This window comes from Palaemon carinicauda, chromosome 16, assembly GCF_036898095.1.
Source record: "Palaemon carinicauda isolate YSFRI2023 chromosome 16, ASM3689809v2, whole genome shotgun sequence".
NCBI classification, from domain to species: domain Eukaryota; kingdom Metazoa; phylum Arthropoda; class Malacostraca; order Decapoda; family Palaemonidae; genus Palaemon; species Palaemon carinicauda.
In genome coordinates, this window is record NC_090740.1 from 71,270,345 (window position 1) to 71,289,871 (window position 19,527).

The following is a 19,527-nucleotide window of genomic DNA, read 5'->3' on the forward strand; positions in this document are numbered from 1 at the left end:
TAATTTGTTGGACAGAAACTTACGGTCTATTAAATTTCTTATTCCTGATCTAGATATTAATCTCTGGCACCGTCGTTCAATTAGTTCATTATGCATGTTGCATAAGATTTTTCATAACTCTGGCCATCCTTTACATTCAGATCTCCCAGGACAATTCTATCCTGTTCGTAATACTAGGCAGGCAGTTAATTCTAATAGCCAGGCCTTCTCCATCACGAGGCTCAATACTACGCAGTACTCTAGAAGTTTTATTCCAGCTGTTACCAATTTGTGGAATGATCTTCCTAATCGGGTGGTTGAATCAGTAGAACTTCAAAAGTTCAAAGTTGGAGCAAATGCTTTTTTGTTGACCAGGCGGACATGAGTCTTTTATAGTTTATTTATGACATTTTTTTTTTATGTTGTTAATAGTTTATATATGACATGTCTGTTTTGACGTTGTTACTGTTTTTAGAATGATTTATTGTTAATTTGTTCTCTTCATTTATTTATTTCCTTATTTCCTTTCCTCACTGGGCTATTTTTCCCTGTTGGAGCCCCTGGGCTTATAGCATCTTGCTTTTCCAACTAGGGTTATAGCTTGGATAGTAATAATAATAATAATAATAGAAAGCTACCAATAGGAACCTTGAATCAGGACGACGTGGCTATCTCACCCAAAAATAGACTTTTGGCTTTGCTTCAAAATCTGTTTATTCTCCATTGTTGATCTACTAGGAACTGACATAGGGAGACTTTCCTGGACTAACAAGTTCCCACTCAACACTTAAAAAATCTCCACAAAGTTTACCGAGTCATCATCATCCTCTTACTGTTCTGTAAAACAAAAGTTGTTCCTATCTCATAATACTATACTGTAACCTAATACTCACTTATACTGTAGTGTATATTACTGTAATATATGTACAGCAATATTACTACAGTACAGCTTAACTATACTTACTGTGTGTTCGGTGTTTTTGTTCAAGACTTGTAGCCTACACCGCTACTCTAGAAACTTGACGCAACTTCTTATGTGTTGTCTCTTGTGCAGTGTGTTATCTATACAGTACTTTTTTAAACAGAAATACAGCTTATCATATAAGCTAAAAACTTTTAAATGAATAAATAAAAACTGTGCATTTGGCGCTCTCTCTCTCTCTCTCTCTCTCTCTCTCTCTCTCTCTCTCTCTCTCTCTCTCTCTCTCTCTCTCTCTCGGGTGTGTGTGTGTGTGTGTGTGTGTGTGTGTGTGTGTGTGTGTGTGTGTGTGTGTGTGTGTGGTCACCAAATTTTCTTTTTTCTATTCATTCTCAGCTTCTGACATTTTATGTTACACTATTTGTTGATGGCTAAAAAAATTAAAATTCATTTTATTTGTATACTTACACTGTTGTGACATGTAACTTAATCCTTTATAATTTTTAATAGTATCAATTATTTAAGTACAGTATTAACTCTAAAGTAGAACACCTTAATTAACATCACCAAAATTATCTTTGTAAATATCTGGTCTTTTAATTTTATGCATATTTCTTTTCATTCCTAAACTATTATGACTTTTTCAACAATGAGAAATGTTTGAATTAGAGCAATACAAATTGGGGCCAACACAATAAATACATACACACACTATGCCCCAAAATAAGGAGATACATTCATAAAGTGGGTTTCGAAATTAAAAAGTTCTTGAGTCCAACATAACTAGCTTAATATGCAGCTTATAATCCCCAATGTTTTCAGCAGATTTTAAAACTGCTAGTGAGTTAGACTAGCCTACTTATATATCAAAATTCCTGCAACCATTAAATTCAAGATTTGCTTTTAAAAAGTACTGTACTGTCAATGGATCTTTAATTTTATTAACACTTAAATAATTTTGAACTTATTACCCACACAAGTTCTTATCGTTGATAGTTCTCAAGTTGACAGTTCTTACCATATTTATGAGACTTACTGTATAACACTGTACACTTGTTTTTACACCAGGTCAAATTTCTATTATAACAGGATGTCATATAAGTAACGTGCCTGTATATCGGTAAATATGAGTGTGAGTGGTATTTATTAAGTTTCAATTCAGGTACATCTAATACATTTATTCTAAGTCTACCTTGCATGGGCCTACATTTTGTTTGCAGCACTAAAAATCAATGCTTTGACATGGGAAACTAAACTATAAATGCAGTATTTAAGATTGTCAAGGCTTCCAGTTTTCATAATCTTGTTACTTATGCACTATGGTTACTCTGTACAGAATAAAGTGTTATTTTGTATAGTAAAATATAAAGGGAACAAACCTTTCCTGCTCCACTTTCCCCTGAGACAAGAACTGCTTGGTTGACACTGCCAAGGTGATGAATCAGTCGATGGTGAGCTAACCCAGCAACGTTATAAACATGAGCATCACGTCGGTCAGTTCCACTCTGAGTGAAAATTAATAGGAATTAGCATAGAATTAACTTTAACAACCAAGAGTTCACCTGAATTACTTATAATTGAATGTGGTTTTCAAGGCTCTAGAGCCTTTTTCATTAATACAATTTCCTTAATTCGGTATATAATATCTTAACATTCCTGTTATGTATAGTGTTAATTTGTTTAAAACATGAAAATTCTACTACAGTAGAGACAACCACTCTTGTAAGAGAGATATTTAATTTTTTATACCCATTGTCATTGTAAAATCCCCTTGTGACTAATCAAATTATCCTAATTCATCACTTCCCTTTTCTTTGCTACATACTGTACTGTAAAATGCTGCACCATACCTCAAACCAGGAAATATATCCAACTATAGTTGTTACTCATGCATTATAAAGAATATTGTCATTTACTAAGTTAATTACGGTACTTCATTGAATTTGGTAAGACACCTGATGTGGGTCTCAACTTTTTAGCAATACAATATATGAAAAAAATAATTTTACTATTATCATCTCTACCACATTAGCATCTTCAAAATGTACTGCGTAAACCCATGCTTAAAATTCCAATTTGTATGTAATTATACAGCTAGTGACTCATCAACTGAGCTACAACAGTAGCATAGTTGTGTAAATCGTCACATCCTACTACTTACATATCATAGCTCAATGTTATTCATACTTATAATTTTTCTTACTTTTGTTGACTTACTTTGTTCAACATGTTTGGTAAGTGACAAGCTACAAGTGGTTACGAGGATAATGCTGCTAAGTTAGGTAGTAGGTTGGCCAGGGCACCAGCCACCCATTGAGATACTACCAACACAGTTATTGGGACCTTTGACTGACCATACAGTACTACATTGAAATTCTCTCTCTGGTTGCTGCTTATTTTCCCTTTGCCTACACATACACCAAACAGTCTATTCTTTACATATTCTTCTCTATTCTCATACACCTGACAACACAGATTACCAAACAATTCTTCTTTACTCAGGGGGTTAACTACTGCACTGTAATTGTTCAGTGGCTGCTTTTATCTTGGTGTAAGGATAGAAGACTCTCTTTAGCTATGGTAAGTAGCTCTTTTAGGAGTAGGACACTCCAAAATCAAACCCCTATTATCTAGTCTTGGGTAGTACCATAGTCTCTGTACCATGGTCCTCCACTGTCTTGGGCTAGAGTTCTCTTGCTTGAGGGTATACTCAAGCACACTATTCTATCTTATTTCTCTTCCTCTTGTTTTTGAGGTGTTAACATTTATACATGAGAGATTTGTTTTAATGTTATTATTGTTCTTAAACTTCTCATGCAGTTTATTCCCTGATTTCCTTTCCTCACTTGGTTATTTTCGCTGTTGGAGCCCTTGGACATATAGCATCGTGCTTTTCCAACTAAGGTTACAGCTTATATCATATTAAAAAAGTGAGCTATAACACCTATCAGAAAAAAATTCATTATCTAATAGAAAACATATCATTTGAAGACTGGGAAACAACAGTTAAAATAAAACTGTACTGACAAACATCTCAAATTGACAAACTACAATAATCACATGATCTATAAACAAAATAACCCCTGCAAGTAAGAGAAGGTATTCATATAAAAGTGAAACCGTGTTTTGGTGAAAATATTCGAAAGATGTACTATGGGAACTCCACCCTGGTGATCTGCCGTAATTAAAAACTAGAGGTCTATATTTCAGGTATAGGCCATTGAGCAAATGAAACCAAATACCATATGGTCATAGAGCCCAACAACATAAAAAGATAAAACAATATCTTACCTGAATCTGATCATAGTGATGCTTGATTTGATCAAATGAATAGAGATATCCCACAGGACGACAGGGATTACAGGCAACAAGAGTAGGACCAGCCCAAGTATAAAAAAGGCTATTCAGGTATCGCTTCAAGATGCACTGAAGGACTGAAATGACAAAAAAGAAATAAAATAATTCAGACAATTCAACAATATACAAAAAACAATCAGAAGTTCCAGTACATTTTTGTCTTTCATATATAGTATACGGTAAGAGACTCAAGGAACTTATATTAAATATCTTCATTAGTAACGATTAGACTATAAATCAACTGATTTACAATGAAAGCTAGCTTCCCGACATGTAGCACTGCCAGGTTTCTACCTCCTAAAGTATCTGATGTAAGACCTCCGTTTCACTCTTATCAATCCTAAAGTGGAATTAGTTCCCACTGTACAGTATTCTCAAATTTCACTACTTAATCTTTTTATTTGCATTTTATTTCTTTTGGATTACACTTTACATATATCTCCCACTACTCTAAGTGAAAGTCAATAAATATTGAATTTCAAGATTACAGTACTATTCACCAATATAAATTAATAGGTGAAATAATACACAGCATTGTTATGGCTATCTATACACAAAAATAATTTGCAGAACAGTATTTGACCTTTTTCAGTTCAAAGAAAACTTTCCTTTACTTGCCTGGAAGTTTAATACAGTACTTTTATGATCACGAGAGTTTACAAGGTAACAAATACAGTATATGGGAAAACTCTATTTCATCTTCCTGCTTAAAAACAATAGATCTATCAATCTTCTTACTGGTAAATTTAACTTACTGTATCTACTTTTATCAAACACCAGGAGGAGAAACCACTCAGGTTGAAAATGACAAATATATTGAACATTTATAAATGACAAAGAAGGAAAATTTGAGTCAAAATGGTCCTTTAATTTGTTGCAGGCGAGTTTATTGGGAAGATATATCTAAAGAAAATAGATCTAATATCAGACAGGCAGACCAGTTTTAAAAGACTTCTTCATTTTTAGCAGTCATACTAAACTTATGGTTGATGCATAAACCAGTCTACTAACTACTGGAAGCTAATTAACATTGGTTACATTTAATCTGGAATTCTTTAACCTTTCTCTCTAGGAAGACTAGTTTAAAAACATTGACGAAGAAGAGAAGGTTGGTGAAGGGTGTTGATACTTTTGAAGTCCTATGAAACATTTTAAAGAATATACGATACAGTAATGTAATGTACTGTATTGTACTATGCTCATGTCTAGAAGATAATTATTCAATGCAATGGGGATTCTGTCATATTTTTCTATGTACAGTATTTGTAATAATGTATTATTCCTCATGAGGAAACTAAATTATTCTACTCAATTTAGAATACAGTATCATGTTTGTACGGAATAGCGAGTCTTACCATAGAACTCATCAGTTTAGGACACTAAATTATTCTAAAATAATAAACCTTACAGGTAAACAAAAGGTAAACAATGTCTACAATCAATACAAATATGGAATGCTCTACTAACATCTATAGGATGCAAACTTACCTAATAACTTGATACCAGACAGAGATAAGGGTCCCACTTCAAAATCATAAAAAAAAATAAATACTTGAAGACAAGAAAAAAAGGTTGAATATTTTTTTTTTAAGTTGAAAGGATATGAACTTAAAAATCCATAAAAGAAAAAGATATGATTCCTGAAAATTGTAATCTAATCAAAATTCATGTGTCCCAAAATTATATCCTTATAATACACACTTTTTTTAAATACTCTTAATTACAAAGTAAAATTATGAATATGAAACCATTAACATGGGAGAAAACCTCTTTCCAAATTTATATTGATATACATTACTCTTTATTTAGACACACAAATGTCTTACTTTTTATTCAAATCCTTGTTCTGGATAGCCTAAACTATTGATGAATATCTGAACTTTCAGTTACAGTTAGAAAAAATACTAGTTAAAAGTAAGTAAATTCCAGTATACAAGTAAACTTCTTCTGCATGGTTTCATAATAGCATTACCAATCAAAGGATGATACATAACCAGGCTAGGATAGCCAGAACCTGTAACTGAGTACAAGTTTGTTTTTCCTAATCATGTTATTTTTTCATATTCTGCAATACTCACAAGAGTGGAAAAGCAGATTGATTGTGGCTAGGAGCCTAGATATTCCATTTCACTTATCTTACAAAGAGCCACAACCAGGTATGATTGCCATGTATGTTATGCCAGAGCTACTTAAAGACTACCTCTATTGGTATTACTGTGCTCAAGGATGAACAGATGCCTATTCACAAACTTACAACTGCTGACCCCATCATGAATGCTACAAGACACCTTAAAGTGATATTGCTCAAATTTATTGCTATATATTTTGATTGAGGGCACCTCCTCTAACCTGAATTACTAACATGAGCAGGAACCTTATACCTAACATATGCAGTTGAAGAAAAGCTCCAACATCATTCTCATCAACCTTCAGGAGAATGAAGGCCAACACTACAAATTTTCAAAATAATTTGTATTTTTCCTAGCTATACAAACATGACTCATTTAAATGGGTTACTCCTAATGTCAATTTTCTACGACCAAACAACAAAAAAGAAAAATGGGGTTCAATTGTGATTATAATAGGTTACTTAGCAACTACACAGCTGGGCAGCATTACATGCTGATGTGATGTAATCTCCATTCTATCCTGGTCAAGATACAAACTTCTGGTGCGGTTTCATGATACGAGACTCGCCACTAGCATGGGCTGGTGAAACGACACTCAACAATGGTGCGCGCTCATGAAACAAGAGTCGACGCTAATGCAGGCTCGTGAGACGACTCGCCAATGGCACACACATCCGTGAATCGAGATTCATCTCCGGTGCATGCTCATGAATGATACTTAACCCTGGCTCAAGCTCATGGACGACTCGCCTCTCATCGAGAATGCCACTGGCACTTGCTCGTAATCAAGATTTGCCACTGACGTGAACGATACTTGCCCTAGGTGCTCTAACTTGTGCCCCTCACTCTACTTCGTCGGACAGAGAGCATGAAATCGAAACAGATAACTAGCCTGAGCGTGAACCAGTGTCAGCCAAGGATCCCCAAAGGGTTGGCAAGCTCAGAGTGGTGAGGATACATGTGCCTATCCTTACTTACACTGGGTAAGTTCAGATAACGCGCTCACTCTGAAAGGGACGTAAAGGGGAAGCATTCTCCTGAGCATTATCTTACAGATTCTCAAATGGAAAAGGACTTACTGCTGCCAAGGTTTAAGCCAGCTTCCTTTGCTACTATATTAGCACCCTGCAAGTTAGACCCCTCGTGAAGTATATGCATTGCCTATAACAATGCAGTGTTAACCTGATCACCTGCTCAGGTCTGTATTTTTAGGATTAATTTACTTTTCGCCCACTAACTAACCAACTTAGACGTGTTAAATGTGTCACTCCCTTAGGCAGACAGAGGAGGGAGTATTACTCGCAAATGTTTGCTTCGTTGTGCCACTCTCTCAAAAACGTGCGATCCCTTAGCAGTCCATTTCATGTAGCTCTATTCGGAGACCAAAGAAGAGAAGGAGTTACAGTACTAAAACTGCGAGAAATCACTAAATGGATTAGGAAAAACAATCACGGGTGGAAACCGGTCCAAAGAGAGATGCAACATACATTGCGTGTAAACGTTCTGAAGCTGCTTGTCTCAGGGTGGCGATCCAGCATTTGGTCACCCAGAGCAAGTGTGGCAAGAGCTAAAAGATCGTAATCAAGGATTGTTTTAGAAGAAAACTCAACAACACTCAACTATATTAGTTTCTCTGTCCTCAATGAAGGGCTGGTTAACCCTATTTCTTCTAATGGAAGAGAAAAGAACAGCAAGAGTATTCACTGAATCTCTAAACAAACGGTCTTTAAAGACCGAGTGCTTAAACAAAAGAAAACGGTACTGTTTTCTTTTGTTCGATCTCCATCAGCTGCCATGTACAGTCATACCTTTCTTCACGAAGGAAGCTGCTTACAAAATTTTCATGCTAAGAAACGAGATGTGAATATTTTTACGACTCATTGCGAAAAATGTTTCATGTTAAGAAAAGATATTTGCATGCCAGGCCAAGAATTAAAGTCACCCATTAAAAAAAGTTGTAAAAAATGCGTTTACACAATAGAAAATGCAGCTGTAGTCTATAGAAGGGGTAAATATAATAGTACAGTACATATGTAACTATATTTTGTATATGTACAGTATTGTGCTGTATGTATTGTATTATTTCCCACTTCTTATTACATCTATGTTTTAACAACTACTTAATTTACAGTTATTCACAGTTAGTTTAGGAATATTGAATGGTTCAAATGTATTTGGCTGTACAGTATTTCATTGTGGTTATACTGTAGCTTTATTATAAGATTTAATGTGGTGTTTTGTAGGATTTGGAACGAATTAGGTGATTTACACGTTAAATATGACTAACAACACTAAAAAATTATATTATGAAAGCCACTCCAGAATGAAATAATTTCATGTTGAGAGGCACTACTGTACTTCCCTATGGCAAACAATATTAATGTGCAAACAATAGTTCACCCAAAAGAAATTTCTTTGCATAAAGCTTTCAAGAGACCTGAATGCAAGGGAAGAAACAGAAAAAAAGGAAAACAATCCCAAGCAGAATTCATCTCATGCCATATGTAATGCTACGCAAACACATTACCTTTGTAGTAATGTGTTCTATTGTTTCTAAACTCTGGGAAGGCTGGTGTCTTACAGAAGCATACATGAATTCTTCTTGCTTTCTCTAAGATATAGTTGAAAGCACAATTGTAACTGTGTAGTTACAAAAAGAAAAGTTACAAATCTAAAGTAATTTGTACAGTATTTCCTTCATACAACTAAATTCTAAATCTCCGAGTCAAGCCGTCTGAAAAATTCTAGAATCTTTACAGGGTAACTCAGGAGTTTTATTGTAATCTTACGAGAGAGAAAGAAATACTGTATCTGGGAAAAAGTCAAATCCTATGCAAACTTTCTCTCTTGCCTTGTGGCAGAGTTAAGCTCTCAAAGGAATTTGTTTCCATAATCACTTTCTTGAATGGCTCAAAGAGCAACTATGTGATACAGGCTCGCTGTGAGCCTGGATTGAGCTGAGATTCCGAGTTGCATTGCGAGACTGGATCGCACGCAATAATAAATTTGTTTTTTACAGCCAAACTCTTCGGTGCAAGGAAACCTTCCACCTTTGGTGCTGCAATCTGGGCTAACTGCAAGACCATGTCAAGAGACCTCGAGACTTCGCCAATTCCAAGCAATATTCTCGATAGGGTATTTACCTTCAGCTCCAATATCCAGGCTTGCTAAGAGCTCGAATTGCATCGCCACCCCAAGTTGTATGCGAGTACAGGTCCCGAGGTGTTACAGATCACTTGTGTAAGGCTAGTTTTCATCCTTGGCGCCGCGATCCAGGCATGACGAGAGATTAAATCGTGTTGCGAGCCAAGCATGAGAAGGGAAAAAGATTGCTTGCTTCAAGCAAACTCTCAGGCACAAGCTCACTAAATCCTGAAAGGTGTTGCTAGGTGGTGAGAGATAGCTAGAACAAGCAAAACTCTCTAGTGAAAGGCTAGCTTTCACCTTTTGAGCCAAGATCTGGGCCTGCTAGTCCCTGAATCGGGTTGCGAGGCATTGAGAGATTGATTCTTTCAAGCAAACATCTCAGGTAAAAAGTAGCTTTCACCATTGGAACTGCATTCCAAGCTTGCTAAAGCTTGAATCATGTCAGGAGGCGTGAGAGATCGATTGCTTTAAGCAAAATTACCATGTGAAAGGAAGTTTTCACCTGGGAGGGGCCGTGATCCAAGCTCACCAGAGCTTGAATCCCGGTGCAAGCTATGGATTGAAAGATTGCCTGTATAAAGCAAAAACTCTGAAGTGTAAGAAAAAGTGACAAATTCGTAAATAATTTGTATTTTTCCTAACAATACAAACCTTCAGCTATTTATTAGGGGTTATTTCTTTTAGCGAAGCTGAAAGGACAAGCCATTAAATGTAAGCGAGGGTTAACTACCCATTCTGCTAGTTAGCGGGGGTAGGGGAGGGTAGCTTGCTCCCGCTCACACACCTGTAATTTAGCTCACTTTGCTTGGAGGTAAGACTTCAAGGGGAATCGGGCTGGCGGGTAAGTTTGTATAAATAGCTAAAGGTTTGTACCGTTAGGAAAAATACAAATTATCTATGAATTTGTCATTTGTTCCGTAACTAGAATACAAACCTACGCTATTTATTAGGGGTGACTCATCCATTAAGAGGGTGAATGTCCTTGCCAAACTGGCTTTTCGCTTTACCTAAGGGCACTTTATTTTGAATAGGTATACAGTATACCAAAAATAAGGAGTCCCTGCACCTCACTAAACCTTGCTAAGCAAGGTCGCGGCCGACGCAATCTGAGTGTTGAGATGTTTGGAAGTGTGACTGTCCAGGTAAAAGTTATTCAGAGTCTTTGTAGGAAAAACTATAAGAACCAGGACTTTCCCAATACCACCTCACTAGGGTATGAGGATGCAATAGTATTAGCTTAATAATGGGTACACAAGGAAGCATGGTTTACCTGCAGTGGTTTGAGGTCAGCTTGGGCAGAGAACCCAGTATGCTGCTTTCCCCAAGAGAAAGGAGGATGAAGAAAAAAATAAGAGCCAGTCAAACCTTTTCATTCATGCAGACTAAAACCAGGCAACAGTGCCCTCAACCTTCTGTTACTTGTCCAATAAGCATGAGGTATTATACCAGCTGTTGTGCTGCAGCCACCACAGGGCCGATAGAGAACGTACCAAGCATCCTGTGGGTTACGTCTTGCTGGTAGTGGCCTGTGAACGTATTCCAACGTTTCCACACCCCAGCCTGTAGAACCTGCATCACAAAGAAGTTTCTCTTGAATGTCAGGGATATAGCTACGCCAATGACATCGTGAGCTCTGGGGGGACGTGAAGGAGGGGGTCCAAATTCAGGGCCTGGTCATGACCTTGCAAATCCAGGCAGAAATGGTGTTTTTAGTGACCCTCCTCTTGTTCCTCCCTGTGCTGACGAAGAGTGCAGGTACACGGGGACGGGCTGCGGATGTTCTCCTGAGGTACAGCCTCAAACTCCTCACTGGGCAGAGTAAGAGATGATCAGGGTCATCAGTCACAGAGTGGAGATTCGAAATCCGGAAGGAGTCGAATTGGGGATCTGCCACTCAGGATTCTGCGTCTTGGCTACAAACTCAGGTACAAAGCCGAACGTTACCTCTCACCATCCCCTTGAATGGGTGATGTCGAATGAGAGACCATGAAGTTCACCGACTCGCTTGGCTGAAGCCAAAGCTAGTAGGAACACCGTCTTTCAAGTCAGGTGGCGATCTGTTGCCTGGCGTAATGGTTCATAGGGAGGTCTCTTTAGAGACTTGAGAACTCGAACCACTTTCCATGGGGGAGGTCTCACTTCAGACTGGAGACATAAGTTCATAACTCTGTATGAGTAAGGAAAGTTCTAGCGATGAGGAAATGTCCATTCCGTTCAGTCTAAGGGTGAGGCTTAAGGCTGAGCGATAGCCTTTAACCGCCGAGACTGAAAGTGGCATATCCTCACGCAAATAAACAAGGAACTCCGCTATTACTGGAATAGTGGCATCAAGAGGAGAGATACCCCTTCCACGACACCAACCATGGAAGACTTTCCACTTTGCCTGGTAGGCTGCTGCTGATGATTTGCGCAGGTATCCAGACATCCTGCTCGCAACTTGTTACAAAAATCCTCTCTGAATGAGGAGATGCTGGATAGTCTTAAGGCATGAAGTTGTAGCGAAGCTACGGCTTTGTGGAAAATGTTGGCATGTGGTTGTTTGAGTAAATCGTGTCGTGGAGGGAGTTCTCTTGGAGACTCCGTCAGGAGTTGCAGAAGGTCCGGAAACTATTCCACATGATGCCATAGTAGAGATATGAGTCATTGAGAGGTTGACCGATGATCTGGCCTTGTTGAGTACCCTCCACATCAGACTGAACGTAAAGTAAAGCAAAAACGTACATGTTGTCCCACCGTTGTCTCCAAAAGAAGACGAGGAAGGTGAACCATCCATTTTGGCTTGTTTCTCTCAAGGGGAATAATATCTCTTCCATTGGAAGGATGGCCACTCCCTACAATACTCACATGAAAATTCCACAGAACATCGTTTGCCGCAGCATGAACGGCAAAGAGGATGTGGATCGGCCACAACTCGACTCATAAAGGGGTTACAAGGGCAACCATCATAGCCTGGCAGGTCCGCTTGACACTAGACATAATAAGCACAAGTGATAACAAAAGCACAAAGCACTACAAGGGTCATCAGGTGTGAAGAAGTGAAGTCGTGATCATAGATCAACAAAGGGGGAGATCTCTTAATGGTACGACGACCAGGAGTAGAAAGGAGCATGCATCACAGCAGTACGTAACACTGCTCAGCAGTGGAATTGCTGAGTAACCTATTACGGTTATAAATGAACCACATTTTTCTTTTTTGTTGTCTGGTCATAGAATATCTACATTAAAAGTAACCCATTTAAATAAGTTTTAATGTGCGCAGGAATAAACTGAAATTTACTAAACTTCTAAAACTATGACCACTAAAAACATTTTTCAAGGTTTTTAAATGTTGCTCATGAATAGCAGAGGCAAAGTACAGTGACAATGCCTAGTAGGACATACTGAACTCCTGAGACTGACCATTTATAAATATGATCAGTGCCCAAGGGCCCTCTCCCCTCAAGCCAGGACCAGGGAGGGCCAAGCAATGGCAGCTGGTAACTCAGCAGGTAGACCTATAAGCTCCCCCAAAACTTCCCATCCTTAGCTCACATGGATGGTGAGATTGCAGACAGTACAAGAGCTTGAGCGGACCCTGAACCGCAGTCCAGCAGATGGCCACATAAGGATGTTTAAACAGGCTACCACAAAAAGCTTTCATGTAAAGTATTAATCAAAATAAATAACATAAAACAGGCATATCTTTTGTCTATCTTTTGAGATACATAAGGAATACTTTAACTGAAAAAGGAAAGGTGTTCTCTTCCCCCTATCTTCGAAGATAATAGCAATGTGAGCCTCAACCACAGTAGTAACCTCCACAGTAAACAGATTAAACTCAAGGTCCCAGGCTGGGAGCAATCTGCTGCCCTGCAAATGCAAGGCAAATGTGTTACCACTGTAAGTAGCCAGGACACCAGTCGACAATTTAATGTTAACTGCCATACTGGTTAAGAGAACTGTGGAGATGACCACTATAAACACAAAACCTGACAAATGAAAACTACAGTATTACAAACAAGATGCTAAACCCAGATACTAATCACACAAAAGGAGGAAATAAATGACAGAAATTAGGAGAGGCCACATTGAGAAGTGAGAATTATCATCTTTTACTAGGAGGGCCAAAATGAAAGCACAAGTGAGTGAGAGAACACCTTCTTTTTAAAACTTTTTCACTAATAAAGATACTGTACCACTAGCAAGGCAATTCTGTGATTCTGAGCTTAATTTAATTAGCTCAAACCAGTAAAACAAGAAATTTCTTTAACCCTGGATAGGTACGGTGGGTCGTTTGCGACCCCGAGCGTCAAAAAAAAACAGGTTTTTCTCACGTGACTCACCCCTGTGACTGAATTTGTGGGTGATCGACCTGCAGGAGGTGTCTCCCCTACACGCTCTAGTAGTGTCCAGATGTGCATTGCTGTAGCTGTACTCCTTCCCCGATTTCTGAGACGCGTCGGGGTCGTTCGCGTCCGAGTTTACCCTTCTGAGGTAGTTTGCATAATTATCAAAGTTATTACGTATTATGAAATTGTCGTAGAATGGTGCAACTTGTATAGGTTATCAGTTGTGGAAAGTCTTGGTGGATTGTTTGGCTACCATGTGCATGTTTTTTTTTTTAGTTAAAATGTCGTTCATCACCACGAGGACCATTTTACCGCGAGTGCCCTTTTTTAATTTTTTTTCCTTTTTTTGCCAAGTCATTTTTCCGTAAGATATTGCCAAATAGTGTCGTAAAACTTTTGCTTGTTTAGTGTTGGAAAGTGTGTCTAGATGATCTGGCTACCCATGCATGACTTTGTTTTTGTCAGATACGACGTAGTTATTGGTATATTGGGTATTTAACTGCGGTTACCAATTTCTGTTTTTTTTTCAATATTTGTAAAAATTACTACGTAGTAAGGAATTGCCGTATATTATTCATTTTTTTTTTCATGTTTATGTGTTAGAAAGTGTGCCTTGATGGTTGGGCTAACACGTGCATGTCTTTTTTTTTATCTGAGATGTCGTATATTAGAATGTCGGGCATTTTACCGCGAGTGTCACTTTTTAATTTTTTTTAATTTTTTTGCCAAGTCATTTTTCCGTAAGATATTGCGAAATAGTGTCGTAAAACTTTTGCTTTTTTAATGTTGGAAAGTGTGTCTAGATGATCTGGCTACCCATGCGTGATTTTGTTTTTGTCAGATACGACGTAGTTATTGGTATATTGGGTATTTAACTGCGGTTGCCAATTTCTGTTTTTTTTTCAATATTTGTAAAAATTTACTACGTAGTAAGGAATTGCCGTATATTATTGATTTTTTTTTCATGTTTATGTGTTAGAAAGTGTGCCTTGATGGTTGGGCTAACACGTGCATGTCTTTTTTTTTTATCTGAGATGCCGTATATTAGAATGTTGGGCATTTTTCCACGAGTGCCCCTTTTTATTTGTTTTGCATTTTTTTGCTTAGTCATGTTACCGTAAGGAATTGGCAAGTAGTGTCGCAAAACTTATATTTTTATAGTGTTGGAAAGTGTTTCTAGATGATCTGGCTACCCATGCCTATTTTTTTTTTAGCCAGATATGGCGTATATATAAGTATGTGTTCGATTTTCCTGTGATTGCCATTTTTTCGTTTTTTCCCATTTCTTTCAAAATTACTACGTACTAAGGAACTATCACAGAGTAATATTTCATTTATATGTTTATTTGTCGGAAAATATGCCTTGATGGTTTGCCTAGCACGTGGCTGAAATTTTTTTTTTCTGAAATGCCGTATATTAGAATGGCCATTTTTCCACGAGTGCCCCTTTTTATTTGTTTTGCATTTTTTTGCTTAGTCATGTTACCGTAAGGAATTGGCAAGTAGTGTCGCAAAACTTATATTTTTATAGTGTTGGAAAGTGTTTCTAGATGATCTGGCTACCCATGCCTATCTTTTTTTTAGCTAGATATGGCGTATATATAGGTATGTGTTCGATTTTCCGGTGATTGCCATTTTTTCGTTTTTTCCCAATTCTTTCAAAATTACTACGTACTAAGGAACTATCACAGAGTAATGATTCCTCTAGATGTTTATTTGTCGGAAAATTTTGTTTACTTTTTTTTTTGATTGAATATCATCAAATTTTTTTAGCTAAAATATTGTTTTACATTTTTTTTTTTTCGATTTTATTTCCCTTCAAAAAAAATTTTTTGGGTCAGAATTTTAATTTTATAGTCGTAAAATAATCGACAATTATCCAGCAACCCACCATACAATTTTTATGCATATCCAATAATAATTAGATTAGTAAATAACACCTTGAAATTGACATACCCTTCCTACATTTCAAGTGGCAGATTAGGGAGTCTGAGTCAGTGTGGTTGGCGGCCATTTTGTGGACATATCCGAAGCGTAAGCTGCCCTATCTATATATATTCTTGTTCCCTATAGAATTTGTGATATTTTGGTATATTTTTACCTGCATAAATATCATATTATATATTAAATATATGTATTTTTTTACAAAATTTCCAAGTACTCAAAAAATTACCTTTAGATATGGCCCCTGATATAAATGTAATTTACAAAATAATGAAGATTTTTTTACATATTTCTATTTTAGGATAACATATGTTTATTCCCTAAAAAAATTAGCCACTTCCTATTTCATTTGGGTACCCAAAAAAATTCATGAAATTTGGACAATTTTTTTTGGCCAAAAAAAGTTACCCTTTTTTTCTCATTTCAGATCTTCACCTCCATGGGTCCGACTTCATCCAAAATACATCAAGATGTGTCCTAAACATTCAAGAATCAATTCCTAAAAGGATTTGTGTATATATGTATAAACTTTTTTTTTATGAATTTTTATGTCAGGTCTTTTTTTTTTCTACTTAATTTTTTAAAATATTTATAATAAATAGTTTTTCTGCAGATGAGTAGTATTTATCTTTACAGTTGTTTTAAGCATTCATTGAAGTTTTTTTTGGCAAAAGAAAAAAGGAGGTTACTGCAAAAACTGATTTTTCAAGAATTTTTTTTGGCGTCGGGGTCGTTCGCGTCCGAGTATACCCTTAAAGGGGTGTCCGAGGACCGTACCTATCCAGGGTTAATGATAACATTCATTATTTCACTAGTTACTTGCGAGTCATAATGCTAATGTTTAAGAAAGTGTGAGCTTCTTGGCCCCAATATCAGTAAAATAGATATTCTTATTAAATCAGTTGGCTGTATTCTAGATGAGTTACTGTACAAGTCTCAAACACATTTTCAAGTCATGAATAACAGATGTTTAATTATTTACCATGCAAAACTTGATATTGTACCTGTATGATCATAAAGCAGAGGCAGTCTTGTCAGATCCTCACAAAAGATTAATTCTTCAATAGAAACCTGTAGAGCGTTATTGGGAGACTTTGTATCATCAACTTCTTCGGATGAAATTGGAGCAGCCCCTGTTGTACCCTTGTGCTTCTTTTTTGGAACAGGAGGTGGAACTTTATTTTGACAAGGTTTAGGCCCTGCCGTGTTGTAATTTTTTTCCTGAAATAAGAGAATATCAAATGTCAAACTATATTCCTAAAAACAACACACACCAAAGTCAACGACAAGAGCTTGTTTTCAGATGCAAGCTGCATAATTTTTTAATTTTTCACATATTCTAGGACAAATTGAGATAAACTACACTAAGCCTAGGAAAAACATGTTATTACATGTATAAACTTTGCTTGAATACCAGAATCTACAAAAAACATGGAATTAATAAATATGACAAATTCATAGATAATATGATATTTTAATTATAAAATAAATTTTTGAATATACTTACCCGGTGAATATATAGCTGCAACTCTGTTGCTCGACAGACAAAAAACTGTACAAAAAAAACTCGCCAGCGATCGCTATACAGGTTGCGGGTGTGCCCATCAGCGCCAGCTGTCGGCCAAATACCAAGCTCCATGTAAACAAAGACTCAATTTTCTCCTCGTCCCACTGCGTCTCTATTGGGGAGGAAGCGAGGGTCATTTAATTTATATATTCACCGGGTAAGTATATTCAAAAATTTATTTTATAATTAAAATATCATTTTTAAATATTTAACTTAGCCGGTGAATATATAGCTGATTCACACCCAGGATGGTGGGTAGAGACCAGTAAAATATGTTTACATTTTATGAGCTAAGAGTTTTTATTTCATTTTAGAAGTTATCAAAATAACAAAAACAAAATAAATAGGTACCTGGTAAGGAAGTCGACTTGTACGATTACTCTGCCTTATAAGTACGTCTTCCTTACGGAGCCTTGCGATCCTCTTAGGATGCTGATAGACCCCTAGGAGCTGAAGTATCAAGGGCTGCAACCCATACAACAGGACCTCATCAAACCCCTAATCTGGGCGCTCTCAAGAAATGACTTTGACCACCCGCCAAATCAACCAGGATGCGAAAGGCTTCTTAGCCTTCCGGACAACCCATAAAAACAACATTAAAAACATTTCAAGAGACAGATTAAAAGGATATGGAATTAGGGAATTGTGGTGGTTGAGCCCTCACCCACTACTGCACTCGCTGCTACGAATGGTCCCAGTGTGTAGCAGTTCTCGTAAAGAGACTGAACATCCTTTAGATAAAAAGACGCGAACACTGACTTGCTTCTCCAATAGGTTGCGTCCATTATACTTCGCAGAGATCTATTTTGCTTAAAGGCCACGGAAGTTGCTACAGCTCTAACTTCGTGCGTCTTCACCTTAAGCAAAGCTTGGTCTTCCTCACTCAGATGTGAATGAGCTTCTCGTATTAACAATCTGATAAAGTATGATAAAGCATTCTTTGACATAGGCAAAGATGGTTTCTTAACTGAACACCATAAAGCTTCAGATTGGCCTCGTAAAGGTTTGGTACGCTTTAAATAGAACTTAAGAGCTCTAACAGGGCATAAGACTCTTTCTAGTTCATTGCCTACGATCTCCGATAAGCTGGGAATATCGAAAGATTTAGGCCAAGGCCGAGAAGGCAGCTCATTTTTGGCTAGAAAACCAAGTTGCAGCGAACAGGTGGCTTTTTCTGACGAAAATCCGATGTTCTTGCTGAAGGCATGAATCTCACTGACTCTTTTATCCGAGGCTAAGCATACCAGGAAAAGAGTCTTTAGAGTGAGATCTTTCAGGGAGGCTGATTGTAACGGCTCAAACCTGTCTGACATGAGGAATCTTAGCACCACGTCTAAATTCCATCCAGGGGTAGCCAAACGACGCTCCTTGGTGGTCTCAAAAGACTTAAGGAGGTCTTGAAGATCTTTACTGTTGGAAAGATCTAAGCCTCTATGCCGGAAGACTGATGCCAACATGCTTCTGTAGCCCTTGATAGTGGGAGCTGAAAGGGATCGTCCTTTTCTCAGGTATAAGAGAAAATCAGCTATTTGAGCTACAGAGGTACTGGTCGAGGATACAGAAACTGACTTGCACCAGTCTCGGAAGACTTCCCACTTCGACTGGTAGACTCTAATGGTGGACGCTCTCCTTGCTCTAGCAATCGCACTGGCTGCCTCCTTCGAAAAGCTTCTAGCTCTCGAGAGTCTTTCGATAGTCTGAAGGCAGTCAGACGAAGAGCGAGGAGGCTTTGGTGTACCTTCTTTACGTGAGGCTGACGTAGAAGGTCCACCCTTAGAGGAAGACTTCTGGGAACGTCTACTAGCCATCGAAGTACCTCGGTGAACCATTCTCTCGCGGGCCAGAGGGGAGCAACTAAAGTCAACCTTGTCCCTTCGTGAGAGGCGAACTTCTGCAGTACCTTGTTGACAATCTTGAACGGTGGGAATGCGTAGAGATCCAGATGTGACCAATCTAGGAGGAAGGCATCTATATGTATTGCTGCTGGGTCCGGGACTGGGGAGCAATAGATTGGAAGCCTCTTGGTCAGCGAGGTTGCAAAGAGATCTATGGTTGGTTTACCCCAAATGGCCCAAAGTCTCTTGCACACATCCTTGTGGAGGGTCCATTCTGTTGGAATTACTTGCCCTTTCCGACTGAGACAATCTGCTATGACAT

The 19,527-nt window shown here is 37.8% G+C and overlaps 1 protein-coding gene across 1 annotated transcript in view; it reads right to left on the reverse strand.

The window, feature by feature from the left end:
* Nucleotides 1-19,527, reverse strand: part of LOC137655767 (unconventional myosin-XIX-like) — a 291,069-nt gene that overhangs the window by 248,039 nt on the left and 23,503 nt on the right. The window contains exons 2-4 of the mRNA XM_068389896.1: nt 16,808-17,024; nt 4,190-4,332; nt 2,278-2,403 (exon numbers count right to left, since the gene is read on the reverse strand). Of these exons, the coding sequence (XP_068245997.1) occupies nt 2,278-2,403; nt 4,190-4,332; nt 16,808-17,024 (486 nt within the window). The remainder of the gene's footprint in view (nt 1-2,277; nt 2,404-4,189; nt 4,333-16,807; nt 17,025-19,527) is intronic.